Source organism: Epinephelus fuscoguttatus, linkage group LG11, assembly GCF_011397635.1.
Source record: "Epinephelus fuscoguttatus linkage group LG11, E.fuscoguttatus.final_Chr_v1".
In the NCBI taxonomy this organism is placed as follows: domain Eukaryota; kingdom Metazoa; phylum Chordata; class Actinopteri; order Perciformes; family Serranidae; genus Epinephelus; species Epinephelus fuscoguttatus.
The window spans coordinates 18,392,649-18,416,972 of record NC_064762.1 but is presented as its reverse complement, the minus strand read 5'-3'; the positions used below and the strand labels follow the sequence as shown (position 1 = coordinate 18,416,972).

The 24,324-nt window shown below is 41.4% G+C and overlaps 1 protein-coding gene across 17 annotated transcripts in view; it reads left to right on the top strand.

The window, feature by feature from the left end:
- Positions 1-24,324, top strand: part of utrn (utrophin) — a 242,980-nt gene that overhangs the window by 17,648 nt on the left and 201,008 nt on the right. For all 17 annotated transcript variants that reach the window (XM_049591027.1, XM_049591013.1, XM_049591017.1 and 14 more), the window contains 12 exons: positions 7,478-7,539; positions 8,998-9,090; positions 11,079-11,156; positions 13,806-13,898; positions 14,463-14,635; positions 15,797-15,912; positions 16,793-16,959; positions 20,892-21,119; positions 22,483-22,664; positions 23,379-23,529; positions 23,830-23,949; positions 24,036-24,137. In XM_049591027.1, the coding sequence (XP_049446984.1) occupies positions 7,478-7,539; positions 8,998-9,090; positions 11,079-11,156; positions 13,806-13,898; positions 14,463-14,635; positions 15,797-15,912; positions 16,793-16,959; positions 20,892-21,119; positions 22,483-22,664; positions 23,379-23,529; positions 23,830-23,949; positions 24,036-24,137 (1,565 nt within the window). The remainder of the gene's footprint in view (positions 1-7,477; positions 7,540-8,997; positions 9,091-11,078; positions 11,157-13,805; positions 13,899-14,462; positions 14,636-15,796; positions 15,913-16,792; positions 16,960-20,891; positions 21,120-22,482; positions 22,665-23,378; positions 23,530-23,829; positions 23,950-24,035; positions 24,138-24,324) is intronic.

Below are 24,324 nucleotides of genomic sequence, written 5' to 3'. Positions count from 1 at the left end.
CTCTATCTTCCCTGCTTTTTGCGTATTTCCCGCTTATGTCACACACTGCAGCAGTAATTATCAGTTTGCTTCTCATATCTCTGACTTGGCGCACTGCTCACAGCTCATCAGCTCGCTCTCACTTCACTAAATTCCAGTGCCCCTCACCTCACCCTTCTCGTTCACCCCTAATTACACCAGTGCACGCACCTACCCACACCACAGAGGTGTTTTTCGAGCCGCTAAGTGGGGATATGGCCTAATCTCTCTGGACGTTGGAAGTGTTTTCCTTACAAATTCCCAGATCTCGGCGAGGGAAGAGTGTCAACAAGGCTGTGCCGGCTGGGACAAGCTTAGACAAGTGACCACTGAAGGGAGGAGGGAGGAATGCACGGGGAAATTATAGGAATTCTATGCATTCCTCTCAACCTACATAGTCAAAATAAAACACGTCTGCCACCAATCTGTTGATTACATTAGGTTTTATGTGCACTTACGTGTACATATATGAGGAAAAGGAGGACATTAGTCACATGGCCTCTAAGTTTAGTGATGGTTAATGGTTGGCTTGACAGTGTGATTGTTGACTGTGTGTGTGTCCTGTGTAAGGATTAGTGCCCTCCAATATGCTGTGGGTGGTGCTGTACTTAAAGACAGCCAACAGCTGAGCCTCCTTCCAGACTCACATCAAGGTGAAGTTCACGCTGGGAAACTTTTTTATGAGTGCAGCCTCTGCTTGAGGGTTGTATCGTAGCCAAGACATAAGCCTTCCTTAATTTTTCATCACCGATGACCCAAGTGAAGCTTGCACAGAAAAGTTTATTTTTGGTGCGGTCACTTTGAACACTGTGACAGCCTTCAAATTAGGGATGTGCGCCATTAATCAACTAGTAGATTAAGCATTGCTCCCTTCTCCCGTCCAATAAAAATGCTGTTGGAAAAATTAACTTTAAAGATTGAATCGTGCTGAATTTTGACTGTTTTCCGAGTATTTGTCATTTTACTTTTTGGGAACATCTCTGTTTCAAACACAGATCTATGTTGGTTTTCTGCCAATTATATATATATTTTTTTAGTTTCATCAGCTGATACTGAGGCTACTTAGTCATTCTCTCTGTTGCCACACATGCATTTTAAAGCTTTATCAAAATAATGATTAGGAAAATCTAGAAGTTTCAGCTGCTAAGTATAACTTGGCTAAAGGTAATTGTTGCTCAGTGGTGCGGCAAAACTTTGTAAATACCTCTGTTTGTCTAAGCTGTGAGCTCTTGTGTTTACTGTGTGATGCTGCCGTGGAAACCCTGATGGTTTGTTTGATTTTTACCTCAGTGCCCCCCCCCCCTTTCCTCGCTGCTGTGTGGTCACAGGCTCTCTCCACCTGTGAGAGGGTGGGATATACTAATAGACTGGAGCTGTATATTTTATGTGTCTGCTCTCTGTTCCCAGCTGGCTGCTTTGAGGAACATGTGTGTTTCTGTGAACTTTTTTTTTCCTCGCCCAGTTATGTCATATTTTGGGGTTTGCTTGCGGTTCATTTCTCTCAAACTTCTCAGTTCAGTCAAGTCTTGGTTATGTAATGTTGGTCAACACTGGGTCAAGGAAATGGGAACAGCCTGGCAATTTGATAGAGCGCAGTAATATCTTAGAAAAATAAACTTTTTTTTTTTTTTTTGCAGAATTTATTTGGCTGTTTTTGGATTCATTCATCTTTTTTGACCGAAGCACTCGTATTAACAGAAAGCTCTGCACACAGGCTGTGAGCATGAGTAAGCCAATTTGTCTTTTGTTCGGACGGGAACCCTGTACCTAATTTGAAACACAACACAGTCATCTGTTGTGGTGTGAGCATGCATGTGCGTACATAGCAGTATATTAAGAGCATGTGTGTGCTCAGTGAGCTGTGAGAGGACACCAATGGGATTTCTCTTCCTGATGTAATCACTACTTCCTGTTTGGCTGTTGAGGAATAGAAACATTTGTTTCTCAGCACATTTACTGTACATGACTCTGCTTTTACACTAACGTGTGTGAGTGTGTTACGCTCAGTCATGTGAAATATGATGACTGATTGTTTGAAAGAGGTTGACATTTGTTCTGCAAACAAATGTGCCCATGACTTTCTTGCTTCACTGTTCTAGTGCAGTTTGTTCGTTTCCACTCACTGGGCTGATAGGATATCCTTATCATATGACCAAGTGACCCATAAAGACTGGTTTACACTAAAAGCTTTACTAGACTTTTGCCAGTTGTGTAGAATGGGACCAGACTAAAACTTTACTTTGTAATATTAGCACAACCTCATAGTCAGTTGTGGTTTTATTTCCTCAGTATTAATTAACATATCTGGAAGGCAGATTGTTTATATTGAAGGGAATCCACCATTTGATTTGTGCAATGCCTCTACCTTTACTTTAACATACACCAGGCCAAGATGTTTTGTTGACAGGCTTCAATTAGCAGCACTGGATTTAAATTATAAGTTAAACAGCCAGGAATCAGTTTTGACAGATGACATTAAAACTGCTAAAACCTAAGTGCGTTGTGGCCTTAACCGCAAGTTTTGAAGTATTCTGCATTTTCTATGCATTGGCCTCTATGTTTAAACATCTAGTGGTAAATAACTCAAAGATGCTGAAGTAATTATATCGTATAAAAAAGGGATTAGATCATTTTACTTCTTTTACTCGCGTTAGTAATTAGTTTACCTTACTCCTGCTTCTTAAAGATAATTTATGAATTTCTACGACTCGCAAACAGTCACTGACTCATTTAGTAAGGATTTTACATAATCAGTATCAATTTTAGCTCCATGTAAAATAAATAAACGTGATGTGTACCAGATAATAATTGTCTGCCTTAATGTTGCAGTTCACACATTTTTATAACTGCTGATTTAAATCGGAGTTCTTCTTAGAGTAACATCAAGCCAAATTTAGCATAAGTCCTCTCTAATATCAGTAATATAAAGAAGTTGTAATATGAATAACTTTAGCCATTTAGTCAGTCAGTAGTCAGCCTGGGTCGAAAACAAATCCTGCACCTAGCCATTGGTGAAATTTCCATGGGCTACAAAGCATTTATAGTTTCTGAACTGTTCACAGGTATATGCACCTGTACCATAAACAAGATATCTGGTAGTATGAGGTTAGAAGCAGCAAATTGGGGTCAGCACTCCAACTTTCTGCTGTCAGCTTCTATGCATCAGTCAGTGATGTTAATAGATAACAATTCAGCCAAATAACAGTCCCTGGCATCCTTCCTTACTTTTCCTCTGTACTGTATTTTTATCAGTTTGCCTCTGCTTATCCAGTTTGATGATTTAATGGCAAAGGATCACAAAAGGACAAGACTGAAACCCTACTGAGTTGAGTTGTAGGAAACTATGCATTTCTTTTTTGTGTTGACACAAGGACGTTTGCCGGTGAAATGGTCAGCCTCACTTTGGCACTCTAGCTCAAAGGATGGGTGTACTTGCACTGCATAAACAGATCATCTAATTTAAAAGTTTTAAAATAAAGCATGACTCAGCATAACTAATTAGACTAATTAGCCTTTTACTTACAGTGACTGGATACTTAATAATTTAGTCTGTCTAATGGTTTTACCTGCTAACCCCATCAACTTGAAGCTTTAACACTCAGGTGAAGATGAACATGAAGCTTTATGTACTTGCTGAAGGGCATAAGCACACAGACATAAAGTTATGACCACAGCTGATTTGACAGTTTGTTCAAAACTAACTGTAAATGTGTATCACTGTCATATAAATGTCAGCATGTAAGTGCTACAACATGTGACTTTATTAATGGTGTACATACAGACTCCCCTTGATAAGGGCATGCTGTCTCTCTTGCTCACAAACACACACACTCTGGAACACACTTGCACACACGTCCCTGTCGCTGCTTTGATCCGTCCAGCAGTAAGACATTCCTGTGCTGTGGTGAGTAGGAGCAGCAGACAGATTGAGGTGGAGCAGAGTGTATGAATCGAGTGTATTGTCCTGTCAAGGTGGTAAGGTGGAGAGCCCAGGAGACCTGAGCCCACAGGGACCCTCTCCTCAGGGGCCTCAGAGGCCCTCCACAGGGTGCCGATAAGGCTGTAGGGACAGGAGGCCTCCACCTGGGGCTTTTTATAAAAGGAAAATTGATATTGTGTTGAAAGCATGCCTATACTATACCTGTCCTGCTCCTTGTGAGTTGTTTTCTAAATGTACTTGCTAGCATTTTCCTTCCCTCTGGCTGCCTCTCTTTATCCTTTTGGCCTTCTCTCCTTGTTTTTTTTTTTTTTTTTTTTTTTTTTTTTTTAGTTGTTTTGTCCTGTTGTCGCCTGTCTGTCTTTCTTCCTCTCTTTGTCCACCTGTAAGTTATCCACTGTCATTGATTGTCGTCAGTTATTGGGCCCCCATTATGTCACCTACCCTTTGTCAGTCTTGCTGTCGTTTTATTTTTCAAAGACTCCTTCTTTGTCTCCTGTATCCTTTTTTTCCATCATCTTCCTCAGTCATCGCCTCCTTAAGCCAGCACCTCTTTGTCTTGTTCACCTCTTGAGACAGAATCCTTTAGGTTTTATTGTTGCTGCCTGAGATTTATGTGGAAAAACAGGTCAAAAATACTCTCAGGAGGGCCTTTTACAGTGTTATGGTTCAAAGGACTGTAAAGACAATGGCACAGAGAAGAGGACACAGTGCAAGTGTATACCAGTCTAGGAAAGTAGCCTCTCCTGCTTTTGTCCCTATCTCAAAATCTCACCCTTTCAGTTGTCTCTTTCCACAGAAATGACCCTCCATACTTGTTGTCTTAGCCCAGTCATCTTCTCTTTTGATCTTCATGACATTTCTGGACCATTTAGATTGCATATACAGTATCTTTACCTGTTTCTTACTGTGAATGGTGTACACAGACAAAAAAAGATTAAAAGATAATTCAGTCTTCACACATGTTGTAAGTATTTACACATATTTATGCATACTCTGCCACCGGATATTAAGAATACTCTTTACACATAAGCCCCGTTTTCACCGAGCAGTACGGCACGGTTTAGTTAATTTCAGTATGCATTTTTTCAGTCTCCACTGTGAAAAGTTGTGGATGGTACCAACTAAACTGTTGCGTACTGTTCCCATGTTTGGTCACTTCCTCTGTTGGGGTACCTGGCACACAGATCTGGTGCTAAAAGGTGGAACTGTGAACACTGCAGTCCATTGATTGGTCAGTAGTGGACGGGCCGAGTTGTGGCTGGTTTTGTAACCACTGTTCATACTGTGGCAGGTCTTACATACATTAGCTAACTATAACTAAAAAAAGGAAAGGATGGACCGACTGCCAGGAACTTTTAAGGTGGATCGTTTACTTGTAGTGACTCTTCATTGGTTCCAAAAAAACCCCTCTCTTCCACTATCATTTATCTCATCCTCTCACCTCTTTACCTCTCTCACCCCCACCTCTGGCCTCCTTTAGCAGTACATTCTTGTTTTTATGCCCCTTCTCACCCAGCCAGCGTCTGTGCGCGCACGCACACACACACACACACACACACACACACACACACACACACAATATGCACTCCACACACCCCAAACAAAGAGGCTGAGGTTGGTGTTCATAACCTTTGAACTTTTGTTCAGTTCATGGTGCTTTACGCACCGGCTAGTTGAATGACAGTGGCAGTTTAACGCTCATACGCACATATACTTTTACCGCTTCTCCCTGGTGCTTGCAGATGTGAATGCATTTTTCTTTTGACCTGCTCCCTCAGGTGTACAATTCTGAGGCAGACTGACAACTTAATGCACTGGTTATTTAGGAGAGCAGGAAGGGCACATGGGAGAGAAGGAAAGTAAACATAACCTAAACCTGCAGAACATGGCAGGCTTAAGCACTGATGTGCAGGTTCTCTGACGCTGACAGATAGTACCCATTCCCTCAGGCGTACAATTCTGTACAATGTTATTGTTGATGCTGTTGTTCTATATTTGGCTTTGGAAGTTCATACTGCTGCTGAACCTTGTTTAAGAATGTTATTCTGTGTCTTTAATGATCTAATGATCCACCAGTCTACATCCTGTGATTTGACTGTGTGTTGTTATGTGCAAGATGATTTTTACTTTCATGGCCTCTAAGTACCTGTCCTGTTTTATTTCATTTAAGGAATTGTTTCCATAGTTTATATACTGATTTGTTTTGAGTTAATTGTTAAGCATGTAGAGTGATGACAAATGCCCATTACAAGTCACAAAAGTCCAAAGTATGGAGGCAGGCTGTCTTACTTTAGGTTGTTCCTATTGGCTGTTCTTCAAATGCAGATGTGCATGCACATCCCTGATTCAAGCCTGATTCAATGGCATAGTGACCTGCAGGGAAAGTTGCTGCCAACACTGCAGAGCAACCCAGAAAAAGGGAGACAGTTATCAAAAAAGGGTGTCTTAAATAAAATAAAACCATAGACCGTAAAAATAATGGACGTAGCCATGATAATGTCCCCCAATGATTTGTGGACTCCTGTTTTGAAGCCTTAAGTTAGGCCTTTCAGCCATTGCCTCTTTGTTTGTTTTTTGGAGCCAGAAGTGACCATATTTGGGTGAAAGAAATGACGTGTTGTTTATCACTAATGTACACTTTGTGGGTGTACGCATAGGCCTCCTCTACAGAGGTTTTCTAATGACACAGTTTGTGCCACCAAATCTAATCTTCAGTTATAATTGCAAAACATTCATTTTAATATGTCATTTTCTCCAATTTTTTCTGTCACAAGCAAAAATACATTGTTAAGATGTAAATGTAGTCTTAATAATGATCATTGAAATGGATTTTCCTCCATATTCTTCTAAAATGTAGGGCAAAGTAAAAAAAAAAAATTCTAAGTCATGTCCAAGACTTTTTATGAGCTACTCTGATCCATTACAGCAGCAGCCATCGCCCAGGCACATCAAAGCAGCTGACCCTCTGCCTGACACACAATGAGGCCTTATTAGAGAGCCATGTTGGAGAGAATAAAGAAGGAGCAGGGAGGGAGTCAAGCGGGAAGAGAATGTGAAATATTTGTACAATTGGATTCAGAAACCAGGGGAACATTATAAATGGGCAAGGGCGTGTGCACAGGTGCAGATGGGCTTTTTTTGGGGGGGGGGGGCTTTTTTTTGGACACTGTAGTGTGTTACTTTTACTGACAGCCAGGTCTCACCATTGACATTTTGTACACATTATCCAAACACACATCCTGCCCACATTTTGTTGCTGTAATTTTCTGATGTTCCAGCCACATTGATCATGATGCTTTTAAGCCGTGACGCCTCCAGCTACAATTACCATTTATCAGCACGTCAGTGTGAAAGTGAATTTGGTCAGTGAGTTCCTGAAATGAACAAGCAGAAATGGACTTTGAGTGGGAACGGTGTACCTTCCTGTTGCCATAAGACTGACAGGTACATACTGCTGATGTCCAAGTTTTGATACACCTGTTTATCTTTCTAACAATCCCTCTTCTTTCTGTTCCACAGATGAGCACGATGCAGTACAGAAGAAAACATTCACCAAATGGATAAATGCACAGTTCTCCAAGGTAACGTAATGCCAAACTTTAACTGCACTACTTAAAATACACTACAAAATGCACATGTATTCAGAAAGTCTGAGAACCTGAGTTAATGATTTTAAAACTAAAGAGCTTCATCTGCCTGATGTTCTGACTGAATATCTGAAGTTGTGAGATTAAATGAGGGTTGTTTCAATCCTAATATATTGAGTCTGTTTCTGATAACAAGCTGTCCCTGTGGACTGTGATTTTTGTCTTTTGTCCCACATTGAAGAGGGGGACAGGCCTACAGCAGGCTTGCTTTGCTGCTCGCAGGGGAGTAAACTGTTGAAATGTTTGCCTCTCGTTGTGTAAATGTTGTTGCCTTTAGACTATTTATATATTTATTTTATACTACTTACTTGTTGAAATGAAGCACAAACTTTAATTGTCCAGAACAATGAACTAAACACATTAGTTTGTTTTAATGTATGTTTTACTCTGTCATTCTACACAGCAACAAGTTTCCGCCAGAGTGCTAATGGATTTACACGTGTGTGGTCCTCTATTTCTGTCTCTTCATTTTTGTAAACATACAGACGAATTGTGTTAAATATGCTTAGCTGATGCTTAGTTGATTTTTGCGAAGTGGTCTTGTTTAAATATTTGTACTCCTCAGGCTCGCCAGAATAATCTCTGAAGCTCTTAAATGCTCATAGTTTCACTCTGTCTTCCCTTTTCCTGCTTTTGATGGTTTGAAAATGTTCAATGTCTGTGGTTATGGTAGCGGCTGTTTTGTCCTGCTTAACTTTCTCTTTGTCTTTGCTGTATTTCACACTTTTTGATTTCTTCCAAACTTAACTGTTAAGAAAAAGCTAAACTTCACATTTAAATCAGTTTTTAAAATGCATGCAGACGTTATGCCTTTTAAAGGAATTTAAGTCCACTTTGACATGTAAATTTCCTCTCAGTCACTGTAAACATCCACATTCCCTGAGCTGATGACATAGTCGATTCATAGTAAAAGGTATACTATGCAGAATGGTGGTTACTGGTATTTCACATGCTGTCCAGCGAAAGTGAAAGTAAAAGCCAGTCTTGTTTGTCTCTTGGATGGCTGCTGCTTACAGTCTGGAACCTCATTGCTACCTTTTTACTAAGTCCTGACCTCACCTGAGTCGGGGCACATGCTAATAAACATCCTGAACACAACAACAGAATAAATGAATACAGGGTAGAGTCTCTGCAGATAAATGCACTGCTGCATACTTCTAGTGTGTCGCAAGTGACGATTGAGAGGGACTACTTTTTTATGAGTCTTTACATTGCATCTGCATAGCATACTTTTAGCTCTGACATACATTTATCTGAGTGTGTTAGTCGATTGGCTTGTTTATTGATTTCTTGCTGCAACAACATCTGGTTATTGTTTTCTGAGCTGCAGCCACACTGCAGCTGTCATCCTCGTTGACAAAACATACCAGTTATGCTGTTTTCTCCAATTAGACGGGGAAGACGCCCATCAAAGATATGTTCTCTGACCTGAAGGATGGGAGGAAGCTGCTGGACCTGCTGGAGGGTCTCACTGGCACTGTACTGGTGAGTTTGTGTTTGTGTACATCAAAGTTTGCAGACAACAACAGCTAACAAATTATTAAGAAATGATTCATCTGAGATTCTGTTAGCTTCACTACTATTGATTTACCGTATCAACAGAGTGCTGCAGGGCTAACTTTTTTTTTTTGTAGGCCAAAGTTAACATCACCCTGGTTCCCTCCAAAAAAGAATGAGGGTTTTCCATTTGCTTTTGAATTATTGCAGAAAATAAGCTCTGTGGCAAACAAAAGTTTATGATACTTTTACAGTTTTTGTTCAGCAAGATAATCTTCACAAATGAACACCACTTTTATGATTTTTGAAGCATGAATGCAATCGCTGGGAGCAAAAAGCCACAATTAGGCTTTAAAAAAAACTATGTTGCGGTTGCATGACCTCATCGTCACCACCACAATAAGGTTGTAAAACCGTGTTCAGCATGATGACATTCTGTAGTCTCGTTTAGCCACTTGTCAGCAACCACCTTTTTGGGTTTTTTTTTGGTTTTTAAAGATAATTTTTAGGGCATTTTGCCTTTAATGGACAGGACAGGTAAGCGTGAAGGGGGGGGGGGGGAGAGAGGGGGGATGACATGCAACAAAGGGCCACAGGCTGGATTTGAATCCGGACCGCTGTGGCAACAGCCTTGTACATGGGGTGCCTGCTCTACCCACTAAGCCACCGACGCCCCAACCACCTTTTTTAAGACACAGACAAATGGGGTATTTACTGACATATTTTATCTTAAAGCACAGTGTGATAATCTCTTCTTTCGCTTGTGTTAACCACAGACCTTATTTCAGGCATCTGAACAAAAACCCATTCAAAAAGCCCTACTGACTTTGAGAAGAGGGAACAGCAAGTTCAAAAATGCTAAATTAATTCTAGATTTTAGGGGTCATCCTAATGCCACTCTACTTTATCTTTGTCCAAACATGCTTGCCAAAGTTTGACTTGATTGAAAACTTGAGCTATTGCACTAAAAAAAACACATTTGCTTTGTGAGTGCATTTTATCAAGCTGGACGAGAAGGGCAAAAACACTGATTCAAACAAGGGTGGTAACACAGCTAAATATTTTTGGCAGTTGAACTATAGAAATGTTTTTCAGGGCAGCACAAGCACATGCCTTACCTCACGTAAACTCAAACTTTCAATCTGATGTAAACATTAGAGCCTCACCGGGGACCTCAGCAGATGCATTTTGGATGCTTGAATAGAAACAGCTAAATTAAAAACAGATGTTTCGCAAACACATTACATCTCCCATTCCATCAATTACAGATACGTAGAACATTGTAGTACGTTCTGCACATCTGTTATTTTCAGCAAGGCATTTAAGTTTGTCCCTCTACAAAAATAAAGAAGTTAAATTAATACCTTGTGTACTGCTTTCTCAACAAACAGTATCAAAAAAGAGGTAAAGAAACTGATAAAACTTCTTATTGATAAGCAGAATTTAAACATTTTCTCAGTGTCCATCACTGTGTATACAGTGACCAGCCATGCACATACAAGCAGTCACCTCCCTGTCACCCCTGTAGGAGCATATCTGCTCTCTAGATACTGTACACACACACTCACACACTCTTTCCCTCTCTCTCTAATGCTGTAATGAGGTGCTAATGATTGGTTGAGGTATGGGAAGACTTAAAAGGGATTTGCAGTTGGCAGCTGTTCATCTCGCCATTCTTTCCATAAGTTGTCCTGTAGACACTGCTGATAGCATAATGGCTGTGTTGAATATATGGCGAGGAACACTGTGCTGAGTGATGGCATACTTTTCCTTGGTTAAGGTATGACTCACGTTGTACATTGTACTATTATATCTCCTGTCAGTAATGTGAATGAGTGTAAATAAATGTGTTGTAGACTCTAAGGAATTACTTCACTGATTTCATGAACTGACAAATGCTCCTGCAGCCTTTTGGTTGGCTCGTAAACCCTGAACATGCCGTCACCTGATTTGTGCTCTTGTTTCCTGTTCCTCAGACCAAAGAGAGAGGATCCACCAGAGTGCACGCTCTCAACAATGTCAACAAAGTACTTCAAGTCCTGCATCAAAATAATGTGAGTATTTGTTGTTTTTTTGTTGCTATTGTTACATCGGCTGCTGTTTGGTGGATGCTTTTAGCCAAATCAGAGACATGTGGTTCTGAACCAGGTGCCTTTGAGTCTGCAGGGTTTCATTTTGGCCACACAGTACAGCACGGTACAGTTAGAAAAAGGGAACCACAGGAAACTGTAAACTTAGCTGCTCTTGTGTTTTGTTGCAGTTAAAACCCACAAAGTCTTTAGCTGTGGTATGTTTGGCATTGTCTCACACTAGCTGAATTTGTACTTATCTATTTGAATGTGTCATTTTTTCTACATTGAGTTCTGTCTATTTCTTTGTCTGGCTCCCTCACTCCTTCGCTGCCTCTTCCCTCCCTCCTTCTCTCTGTGTACAATAGTTGGTCTTAATGCCTTGACCTTAGCAGTGGGAGATAATGGGAAGGCCATGCTCATGGGAAGTAGCAGAGGCAGGAGTTTGCATGCAGCCCCTGCTGCTTTCTCTCCTCTAAGAGCCAGAGACTGTCAGCTGGCAGTGAAGGCCAGAGTTCCCACGAGCCTTTTAAGTCTGCTAACTGGAGAAAATGAAATAAGGCTTCAGAAGTTTTTGAAAATAAATAGATATTATAAAGATACTCAATGTTTCTACTTTAAAGTAAAGACGCCACATTTATCATTGAAATGTACTTCACTTTGATGTCATATACTAGCTGTGTAAAAAAGTCTAAAGCTGTATCTGATGAACTGATGTTACAATATCATTTATTCCATTTCTGTTGTCTAATGGCCAGAGGTTAAATGTGTGTCATGGAGTGTTGCTTGTCGCTTCAAAAACTTTTTACTCTTGGGAAAACTTGAGTTCACAGAAAAGTATGTCCTAGTTTAGAAGTTCGGGATAGAAGAGTACACACAGATGCAGAAGTGTGCTGAACTGTGTATGTGAGGTTCTGTGTGTGAGAGAGAAATAGAGGCACAGAAAGAAAGACAGAGAAGGGATAGTGTGGCAGGATGGAGTTAATTGGGACTTGAGTTGGGTCAGAGGTCAGCTGTGCCATAGACACAGAGGTCACTTTTTAGTTTGATCAGACACTTGACCTCATGTTCCACTCTGTGCCTTGATCTTCTCCAAAATATTTATATGTAATCAGTCTGCACTTGTCTGACCTCGTATGATAAGTGTCTGACATGGCTGCAGACACACTTAAAAGGTAGCATTGGAAGGGTGTAGTTAGAGTGGTGTAATTCACTGTGTGATGGTAATGCATGGTTCAGATGTTTTCAGCTGTAACAGTGTGGACACTCACAAAGAGTCAAAGCAATTTTATGTGCTCTTCCACAACACAAAGAAACTCAGATACTTTTATGTGTTACTTTTAAGGCGAGTCTTGCAAGGGTCTGATTTTTAAGACCCACTCCTGAGCCAAGACCGCACCCGCCCCAACACCCACTCATATGACCAATAAGTTCCACAATCCGACCCAACCCGTCGATACAAGATCTGCGGCCTGATCGAAAACCACAAATCCTATAATAACCGTGCACTGTTCACATAATTCAGTTAATTATTAAGGTTTAAAGTGATCATTTTGGGACATTTAATACATGGGAAACTAAGATAATGTATTTTTAAGTGAAGGTAATTTAGGACATACAAATTAAATGAATAGTTATGCTCATTCTCATACCACTGAGCAGCACATCTCCACAGTTAACGTGCCTATTAGTAATGTATCTGATTGAAGTGGCTCTCATACTCCAGCTGGTGCAGAAGACAGTGCTGATGCTCAAAGTCAGCAGTCACACAATTAAAACATTAAAACACTGAATTAAATTAGTATTATTTTCATTTTATTTTAATATATTTATCTTCTGGCACCCGTGATCCGATCTGCATGGTCCTTGTTTGACCCAGAACTGAACCCAGAAATAAAATTAAGACAAAATACCACCCTCGAATCGCATTTTTTGCGGGTCACTTGCTTGGGTACCTGACACGATTCAGGACTCTGCTTTAAGGGGTTTGTAAGTGCCTAATGTGCTTAATTTTGAAAGGATATTATGATTATAGCAAACAAAAGATTTTCACTTTTCTTTTTTTATGTTGTGTGCAACTGGGGTGGCTTCCCAACTAATCTGCTGAAAACAAGAATTGTTTCTACTTCCAACTTTGTATCATTACTTATTTAAGTGCAACCACCTAAATTATGAACTCCAATATGTTATTTCCATGGCCTGGTAAAGTTCAGTCAGTATTTGTGAACATGAGCTACTCTCTCAAAGCCAGAAATCAGATTAGTAAGTCTCAAACTTGCAATGTAATTGCAATGCAATGTAATGTAATGCAATGTATAAAGTCAGGAGCTGCTCCATCGACAAAGAGTTAGGAAAGGTGTTCTCGATGACAGTGAGAGCAGACAGGGCAATGTGTTAATTATATGGGTACATTTTCTGTTTCACAACTGAGAACACTACAGCAGAGGGTCCACAAAATCAGACTTCCATTTATTGTCTATGGAGCAGCTCCAGACTTTATACTTGATAACATCACAAATTTGAGACTTACTTCTCTGGTTTCTGGTTTTGAGAGAGAGTTGTTCATGTTCCATATATTGATTGAACTTCAATATAACAGATTGGAACTCTTAATCTTCTCTTCATTGCTTTCAGGTTGATCTGGTAAACATAGGAGGGACAGATATTGTGGACGGGAACCACAAGCTGACTTTGGGCCTCATCTGGAGCATTATTCTTCACTGGCAGGTGAGCACACATATAGATGCACACATGCTGTTCCTTTCTTTCCAACCACATCCTGCACACACACACACAAAGGCTCATTAATGTTTGCTCTGACTGTGAACTCACAGTTCACTGACGATCCAGTGTGTTAAAAAACAGATGATGGAAAATTTGTATCAGTGTGCACACATGCGTGTATGCATGTAACGTGTTAATGATCCATTGCTTTGTGTAAGTTTGACCTGTTGAAATTAGGAATAGCAACTTAAGAAAATAGTTAAGAGGTTTTACTTGCTGCTGATGCTTATGCCATAACAGGATCATTAGAATGATTATCAGTTTTCATTTCAGCAAAGACAGTACACATCCAGAATAAAGCAGTTGGTATGAGGTTGGTATGAGACGAACAGGGGAAGAAGAATTAAAACGTCTCCTCAGGCAGGTCATTCCAAAGTCTAGGAGCTCTGAACAAATATTTGAATTCTTGCAAAGAAATTGAATCAAAATGTGCAAAATTGCATTTTTTTTTTTTTTTTTTTTTTTTTTTACACCTGTATTAATGTGTAACTCTTCATGGTCATGTAGGTTAAAGACATCATGAAGGACATCATGTCCAACCTGCAGCAGACCAACAGTGAGAAAATCTTACTGAGCTGGGTACGCCAGTGCACCCGCTCACACCCAGAAGTCAATGTGCTGAACTTCACCACCAGCTGGGCCGACGGCCTGGCTCTCAATAGCATCCTACACCACTTCAGGTGAGGAGGAATCATAGATTCTGGGGCTGCTGGAGTGCAAAATGTGGTCATGGTAACAAACAAAATTTCTGCAGTGATCCGATGAAACCAGTGCGAAGATTTTCTTTACATTCATGTCTTTGTTTTCCACTACATTTAGTTTTGTGAGACTGCATTTTCCATATTCTCATATATTGTTGCTGTGGGATGAATATTTGGCTTAAAGTTGACATTGCATATTTGACATATGCCCGTTGACTCAAGACTTCAAAATGTCTTCAAGGCCTAGAGTTTTGGAATGCCCGATATGGTGTGTGTGTGTGTGTGTGTGTGTGTGAGAGAGAGAGAGAGAGAGAGAGAGAGAGAGAGAGAGAGAGAGAGAGAGAGAGAGAGAGAGAGAGAGAGAGAGAAATCGTGAGGATACCCAGGCTGTGTAAGTGGCGGGAGGTCAGGTTGTCAGGTCAGCGCCTGCTGGGTGTGTGTACACTGCTTGACTTGTTCTGTTTACGCCTGCCATGCTACTGTTTGCACACGCTCGGTGTGTGTGTGTATACGCTGTTGTGTGTGAAGAAAGAGAATGAGTGAAGCGTCAGGGGTGTTTTCCCCGTTTTCTGTAACCCCTTGTCCTTACCAGCAACATGCATGCACACACACACACACACACACACACACACACACACTCAGACACAGGCCTGTGAGCTGTGAGAAAGGCCAGTGTTGTTTTAGACCTGGGCTGGGGTTTAGGTGGATCACTGAACACACACATTCCACACCCAACTGGCCTCAACACAAGTCCCCACTGCACCCCTAAGGGAAGAGTCTTTTCTGTGTGGAGGACACATATATGTTTAAAATATTTGCCTCTTTTTTCCGCGCAAGGAATATGGGAAAAGGTCATTTATGAATTTAAGAAATTAATATAGAAATTTCCACCCCCTTAATCTACCAAAAAAACAAACATGTTTTACGTGTATTAAACAATTCAGGTAAAGACTTAAATTTTTATCTGTGTTTCAGATTTACCTTCACTCCAACAGCGGCAGTACTTAAAGAAATGTGCATATTTATGTGGATATAATATGTGTTTTATGAACTATGTGAGACGAACCTTGATAATGGAAACCCTGGATGTCAGTGTCTTCGTGTTGCAGCTCTCATTACCACTGTTCTTTGTGTCTTCAGGCCAAATGCGTTCAGCTGGGATCAGGTGGTCAGAATGAGCCCTGTCGAGCGACTGGACCATGCCTTCACTGTAGCCAAAGACCAGCTGGCTATTGAGAGGCTGCTGGATCCTGAAGGTACGGCCACAGGGAGCTGTTTTAAAGGAATACTTCACCACCAAATGATCATTTCTTGTAGCAATTACTCAACCTGTGTTATATTGAACTTGTGGAGAAAACTTTGTTTATGTGCATGCCTCCACAGTGAGCAAAGAATTAAAAAATGGAGGAAATTATTGAGGAATTGAATTCATAGGGGTCTGTTATTGGGTGGGAAGTATTCCATTTAAGAGGTCAGCTGTATTTATTTGAGCAGGAATAACTGTAGAAAGTTTTTTTTTATGGAAATGTAAGTATTAGTTATAAAAGAAAAGGCACCTACTGAATACCTTTTATAGTAGTCCCAGAGAATAGTTGGATATGGAATGACGTTCCTTTTATTATCCAAAATTCCCACATATTAAAACATGGTTTGTGTTCATGAAGCCTGCCTTTATGCCCTGCCAGCAGTTGGATACACTCACGGTGGAGCAAATACTTTGGTGTTGTCTTTGGCTGAAGATTTGTAGGAAGCTGTGTTTGCTCCAAATGTTTTTTTTTCTCTCTCATGGAGCACCTGTAGATCCCCAGAGTGCATGTACTGGAGCCGTCTGTATTCAGACACTTCTTGTTAGGTCATGACCGAGAGGTAGTCTAGCCTGACCTGTGTCAAAGCCTGGTTTGATCAGCACAACTTAACCTGCCCGCCCACCCCCAACACCTTCCTTCCCATCTCATCTCCTCCTGTCACCCTTAACTGCTATCACTCATCCACCATGCTCCTTTTTTCGCCATGCAATTTTCACCTTACTACTCCACACTCTGTCCCTCCTGCTTCTCGTGCTTTTTTCTATCTCTGATCTTTCTACCCTACATTAAACCTTCCCCCTTCCCCATCATGCCACCCTCTCTTTCTCAGACGTGGCGGTGCAGTTACCAGATAAGAAGTCCATCATCATGTACGTAACGTCGCTCTTCGCCGTGCTGCCCAAAGACGTGAGCATGGAAGCTATCAGAGAAGTGGAGACCCTGCCGCGCAAATACAAAGTGGAGTCTGAGGACTCAGGTCCAGGCCTCAGTGCTCAGGTAAAAAACAAACAAACACAACACAGCAGGTTACAGTTTTTACTTCATGTGATATGATACAGGAGGATAGAGACAGCACAGGCTTTTCTGAGTTATGATTTTGGTGCAAAGTGGGAAGGTTTTATGGCTTTAAACCAAAGAGAGTACTGTTCTACCAGCTTTGTAAACTGCTCACACAAAAAGGTGCTCACCTGTGTCCATGGCTACATCTGTTTTTTAGGGTGCCCCTTCATGTGCAAACTTTGAAAATCTACAGCTGGTAACCAGCAATGTAGACAAAAGCTCACTGAGTCCAAACTTTAGGAATTTCTAACTGGAATCAAAAGGTCTGTCTCTTAAAGGAGATCTATCATGCTTTTCCTTATTTTCTGGTGTATATGGCCAAAGTTTCAAATAATCAGGTAAACATTTCTAAAAGTAATCAAAAACCTAAGGCCTCAGGCCATTCTGAATGCTCTGTTTCTAGTGTTGTTTTCTAATTTTGGAACAAGCTGACGTCAGCTTGCGATTTAATTTTTTTTACTCCAGGCATGCTACTGCAAATGTTTATATTACGTAGTCAACACTGCTACATGAAGCTATATGCTAACGTCAGGGAAACTTATAAACTTGGTTGCCTTGGTTCCCAGTTTCAGATCATATTCCTGCTAGAACGTCTTGTCCTGAAGATTTTGGCTTAGAAGCTTTCATTGGTGATTTTTCATGGTAGAAAGTGCTGCTATACTTAGTTACAGTCATTCCCTGGCTGCAATGACGAAGCAGAGATACTGAAGACCTGGAAGCCTTACCAATCAGAGCAGACTAGGCTTTTCAGGGAGGGGGTCTTAAAGACACAGGCTCTGAAACTGTGTGTGCCGGTGTAAACAAACCGTTATCTCTTACTGTGAACAGAGATGATCGTTCAACTCCTGAACGCCAGCTTCAACAACTGAAAAGCTGAAGCTGCGAAAAAGAATTTGAACCCACCACTGCTTCAACCTTTACTGCTGTGTTATGTTTCTGATAACATTCAGTTAGAAGGCCACTGATGCTGTTATGTGCAAGCATAAGGAATACTGTGAAGTGTCTCATTGTGTGTTTCCAGATAGAATGAGTCACTCCCACACTGAAAAAGCCATCTCCTTCATTCTCTCCAGCCCTGCTCATGAAAAGCACAGCAGGCGCAGGCAAATAGGGAGCAGAGCCATGACTCACCCCTCTGACATTAGCCAACAGACCGAACTGCATGCTGCTGGAAACACAGAGCTGTAAAGGGGTGGAAGGAAATGAGGGAATAAATTGGTGAGAATAGGAGTGTGTGCAGAGAGCTGACAGGGAAGGTTATTTAAGCATTAAAAATGCTGGTGGGCGGGTGACTGACATGCACATACTGACAGTGTTCCTTGTTTAACATCTGTGAGTATTTCAGTTTGTCTTGTCTTGATTCAATTGGACTAGTGATTGTGATCCTGGTTGTACTCTTAATTCCTTTATAACTGCAACAGACCAAGCTGCATCCCCTCCAAAAAATGTAATTTCTTTCATTCACATACATCCCTGGGGCGGCTCGATTCAAAGGTTTGTAGTCAGAAGTCAGAAAATCCCGAAACCACCTCTTAAGTTTTTATTGCCCATGGGCACATACTTCACACGTCCTGGAACGAGAGCTGGAAAAGTCTTTTTAAATAGTGTCCTGATTGGTCCAACAAGGGGTTTACTTTCCTGGCACAGTTCCTTCCTCCATAGGAAGTGATGCGTAATGCTGCTGGTTGAGACTGAGTGGAGGAAAAAGAAAGGCTCTTTGTTTCTGATGACTGTGTTTGGTCCTTCCCTTAATTTTAGGTTCATGATATTGTTGTAGAATTCTTAATGTTGATGTTAGTGTAAGATTGGTTTTAATATCGATATCAACATTGGTTAAGGATCTAATTAAATTTTATTGCATCACCGTCAAAGTTGGAATATCACTGATGCTAAGTGCACTGATGTATGCATAATGATGCATTACATGCTCCAGAATCACAACTGCAGAAGTGATGAATGCAGGGATCGCGTTGAGCAAATCATCTGGTGATAATAAAGAGTTCTGTTGAGCCAGACCACAGCTATTTTACAGCCATTCGAGTCAATAAATAGACCATGGCTGCAGTTTTCTCTCCCCCTCTCCCTTGTCTTTCTTTTTCTCATTGCTGCTTTGTCCTTGCCAGCCTACACTAGGCTAACATAAGGGCTTACAGTGTTTTTATTACCCCCAAATATCCAAAAGGTCATTGAATATTTTCAGCAGGTGACCTTTTCCTGAGTTCGCTACACAGACATTACCGCTGTGTAATTTCAGCCTGAAAAACAAAGGTCCATTTGACTTGTTACTGTACCAGTCTCTACACACCCATTAGCATTTCTGTCATCTTCGACTTGGCACGGCTGCTGCTGTAAAGATTTTATCTCCTGTTCATTTCAGCTCCAGACAGATTTGTTGAGCTCTGTCGAACTTTTTCCTACGTTCCCTCAGAAAAATGGAAACCTGGAATAGTTTGTAATTTCAGTTGTCTACAAATGTTTGCATAGTGTGAAACAGCTCTGTATTTAATGGAATTCAGAAGTGGGATCGTGCTGAAAATATAAATGAATTAGTTCTGTTATGATGTTAGACTAAGGAATGTAGCCAGGGAAGTTGCTGTTGAAGGACACTGTGCTGACAAGACTCCTGTCATTACATAACAAAGTTATCTCTCCACTTAGGTCTAAAGTTTTGTTTAATATACATGTGTCACATTAAAACATCTGTCCTACTTCTGCTGTGAAGCTTCACCATCCATCTCTCTGACTGCACACCCAACTTTACCCAGGATGCCCCTGTGTTTCAAACCTACTGCTATTCCTAGAATGAGGAATGACCTGCCCAGCATGTCAGGGGCACCTCCCAGCATCCTATAATAGGCTCGCAGTTGTTTCTGTTTTTTTCCCTCAGCTGAGCAGGGCAGGTCGCTCTGCGTGCTCCAGTGCTGCACAGGCCCCTCCTAGATGTCTGGCTCTATTTTAAAACTCACTAACTGATGTGCACAGATGAAAATCAGGCTGAAGGACAAATGAAGCTTTTGTGCATGGCTGTGCTTCATAGACATCATTGTCCTGAGAGCATTTTGTGTTTATGTGACATATCAGGGAGGCAAAAACTCACATTCCTTCTGTTCAATGCTATCAATGCTATTTTTGCCCTTGTTCTGAAAAAGACAATAATTCTACTAAGCAGTTTACATGGCTAATGAAAATGAATATTCCACTTACTCTCTTGTTTACAAGCAGCTGTGGATACCCCAGTTAATGTGCCCTAAGGTGTCGTTTATCACATCAAAATATGGAAAAGTGGAACGACTGGACCTGCTTGTGCTGTTTTGCTTCTTTGCATCAGAACAGGATTTTTTCAACTTGTTCGATTGTTGCAACACACCTCCCCCTTTTATTCTTTCAGCCACCTTCTTGTAAAGGTTGACATTGCAATATTTGCGCATATCCAAAAACCTGTTGACATCCAAGTCTGTCATAATGTTTTAAAGACCGTGTTTTTCTCCTTCTGACCAGAAATGTGGGATTTTCTTTTGGGCGTGCATCTACAAGCTTGCAAACTATTGGCGAAATGGTTTGTGTACAGTGTCTCCATGACAACGCACAGAGCCGACCATAAATAGGCAAGAGGCTGTGTGTCGCAAATAACAATTAAAAACGCCACTGGAGACGAAAATACCAGTGGCCATATGATACAATATCATCATGAGTCTCTATACAATATATTGCAATTTTAAACATTTTACTGTATGCTGAGAATTGCGATAACATGTATTGTGATTTATTACCTGTTTTCGACTGCACATTATGTCCCAAAAGGAAAACTTTGTCAACTTCTGGTCAACATGGTCAACCACTGCCTTCATCTCTTGCCTCATGTTTTCCAGAATGTTCAGATGGAGGAAGCAGGCAGCAGCCCCCGACCCGAGACCCCTAGCACCCTAACAGAGACAGAAGGGGAGATGGACAGCCTCCTGGATGTAGACCTGGATAGCTACCAGACCACGCTAGAGGAGGTACTGACCTGGCTGCTGTCAGCAGAGGATGCCCTGCAGATTCAGGAGGAGGTGTCGGACGATGTGGAAGAAGTCAAAGAGCAGTTTCACACGCATGAGGTAGGATGAGACCTGCAGGCTTATGTAAGGCTTGCAGAAATGTAAACATGCATGTACATGTAGACAGAGGTGCAAACAGCAGTGTTAATTATCAAATTGTGTGAATGTATCTGAAATTGCTATCACTATAAAAAAAAGTGATAAATTGATAAATTGTGTGGTGCTTCTCAATGGTTAGTAGATGACAAGTTCCTAACTGTCTAAATCTAAAAAACCTAGATGCTCAGAGCCTTTTACAAAATGGACATGTACAGTATTTTATAAACAAAGGATGACACTTATTTGTGCACCAGTTTTTTGTCTATGACCTGTCACTCTCCATTGTTGAGACAGAAGATAGTGGCCAAGAAATTGAAGCTTCCCACAAACAACAGTACATGCTCCGTACATGTTGGGAATGCCAGGAATTCTGCTGAGAACAGTGGCGCACAGCACCCCATGGTGCCCTGGCTCACAACTCTCTCGCTTGCTTGAGAAGGCGTAGCTGCAGGGTTTGTGTCTGTGCATGTGTGTAAAGGGGCTTTGGCTGGATTCCCTTGGCTGAAATGTGAATATTTGTGAAGTCTAATGTCTGGAATCCAGGTCAAAGCAGAAAGCTGGTAGTGCGACTGAGAGCAGCGAGACCCAAAGCCTCTTTAACAGCCAGGCTTTTCAGGAGGTCTGAAAAAATCAATCCAGTTTGTTTCAGCCTTGTTGTTCACATACTTACTCCAACTTCTCCTGCAAAGCCTAATCAAAAACAATGTGCTCAGAGGTGCAGTCAAAAATGCTTACTCATCCAGAGAGCTCACAAAAAAACAGACAATAACTCAATTCACTGGGCTTCATATTGCTCACAAGTGAAAAGAAGCTTCTCTGAGGAGTTAAAAAGCAAGCCAAACTGAAGACTGAAGTTGCTCTTGTATTTTGTCTTGAAGCGTTTTCTCCTTCCTCTTTTGTTTTTCAATTGGCCTCAGTTGGCTGCCTGACAGAGTCCGCTCTTCATTTTGTGCTCGCAGGCTTGTCTGACTGTTGCTACAGCAACACTCGCAAATGCAAGGGTGCGGAGGTGATGCCCAGTGCTTCTGCAGGGCATTATTAAGTGTTATATCAAGTGAAGCAAGAGGATGGGGAGAGAAGCATCTAGACTTTAGTATGCCGATGCCAAGTGCCAGCATGCAGCCTCAGATTATATAAGCAATGTTAGGTCTCCATGTTAGACTGCATCTGGATAATTTTCAGGGCACATGGTTCTACACTGTCTCTTAGACCTTAATGTAGTGTACATATAGATAGTGGGTCCCAGGGCTGTTTTGTTTCCAGCAAACAATTTGTCTGGAAGACCAGCGTTTTAAATTGAAACTGTATCTCTTTTCCCCAAAAGGCCTTCATGATGGAGCTGACAGCGCACCAAAGCAGTGTGGGTAATGTGCTCCAGGCAGGAAACCAACTGATTGCTCAGGGCAATCTGACAGATGAGGAAGAAGAGGAAATCAGGGAGCAGATGAGCCTTCTCAACTCCCGCTGGGAGAACCTCCGAGTGGCCAGCATGGATCGTCAGGCCAGGTACACACACACACACATACACATACACATAGACTTGCTTTAGTCCTGTAGAAGTATTGCAGTACTTCTTGCTATTGATAATTTGCAGACAGCAGATGATTTTATTTTATTTGTGTTTGAAACAAGTGAGATAATTCCATTGTGATGTCATTAAAAAAACTAAAATAGAAAAATAAGACTTAGATCTCAAAAATCTGTGAAGTCCTTTTGTAGTAGTGCAGTGCCGTCACATCATGAGGCACAAATTGCCCAGTGGAGGTCATTTTTCTCTCAGATCTCTCAGATGTTAATGAGTTTTTCCTGTGAACAACACGCTTGCAAGGCTGCAAACTGTGTGAAGGTGACACCGGATATGCCTCGAGGCCCCCAAGGCCTAACAAGTCTAATGCTCAATCTGTGTTATCAAGGTTTATGATGCTTCAAACACACACACACACACACACACAACAACACAGTTGTTCATAAATCGTATTCATGGTGTCCAGTAGAGCATTTGTTGACCCTGATTATATGTGCTCTTGCGTGCCATGACTCATTGTCCGTGGAGTCTGTATACAGCATTGTCGCTTATTTTGGTGTCTGTGTTACTGTGAGGCACTTAAATAACCAGCTGAACAGGAAGTTTCACCTTAAAATGATTACACTGGTAACCTTCATGTCCTTTCTTCCACTACACACCCAACTCCCTGTCTCTCTGACTTTCTCCCTTTCCAGGCTCCATGAAGTCCTGATGGATCTCCAGCAGCAGCAGTTACAGCAGCTCTCTGATTGGCTGACACTGACGGAGGAGCGAATCAGAAAGATAGAGACAGAACCGGCAGCTAAAGACCTGGAGCTCTACAAAGAACAGATAGAGCAGCACAAAGTAAACATTCACATTCAAACATTTTCTGCCAAATTGCTTCTCTTGCATGAATCTTGTCAGTGACGGACGATTAATATATTTATCCTGGACAGGAAGTAGAATACAAAAAAAAAAACAGTCAGTCTTGCTGCACTTCACCTAAAACAGTCTTATGACCACTTTGTCACATGTCTGATCCTGAACTTTCATGACTCACTCACTGTCTCCATGTTGTCACCATAAAGTTAAGTGGCTTCTCTGCCAGCTCTGTTAATGGATAATGTGTGACCGTGCTGAATTCACTGTTTGCGTTCCGTTCAGGAGCTTCAGAACGACTTGGAGGCGGAGCAGGTGAAGGTCAACTCTCTAACACACATGGTGGTCGTGGTAGATGAGAACAGCGGTGAGAGTGCCACTGCTGCACTGGAGGAGCAACTACAAGTGAGTTGTCAGCCTGACAGTCTATGTGAATGTGTCAGAGAACAAACATGTTTGTAATTGATGATTGTCTTCATCCTGCATTTAAGTCACTGGGTGAGCGCTGGGCAGCTGTCTGTCGCTGGACAGAGGAGCGGTGGCACAAGCTGCAGGAAGTCTTCATGGTGTGGCAGCAGCTTACATCAGACCAGGCAGGACATGTGAAAGCTCTCCCTCTTACAAATACATGTGCATTGTTTCTTTCCTTCCTCCTGGTTAAATAAAGATAGTGTTCAGTTCTACATTTCATGAGAAACTGAAGTTCATTCAGCCCACAGTAAATCTGGCAATGTTTCAGACCCACTATTTTTACTTTAACATGAAGTGTCACATCAAAAC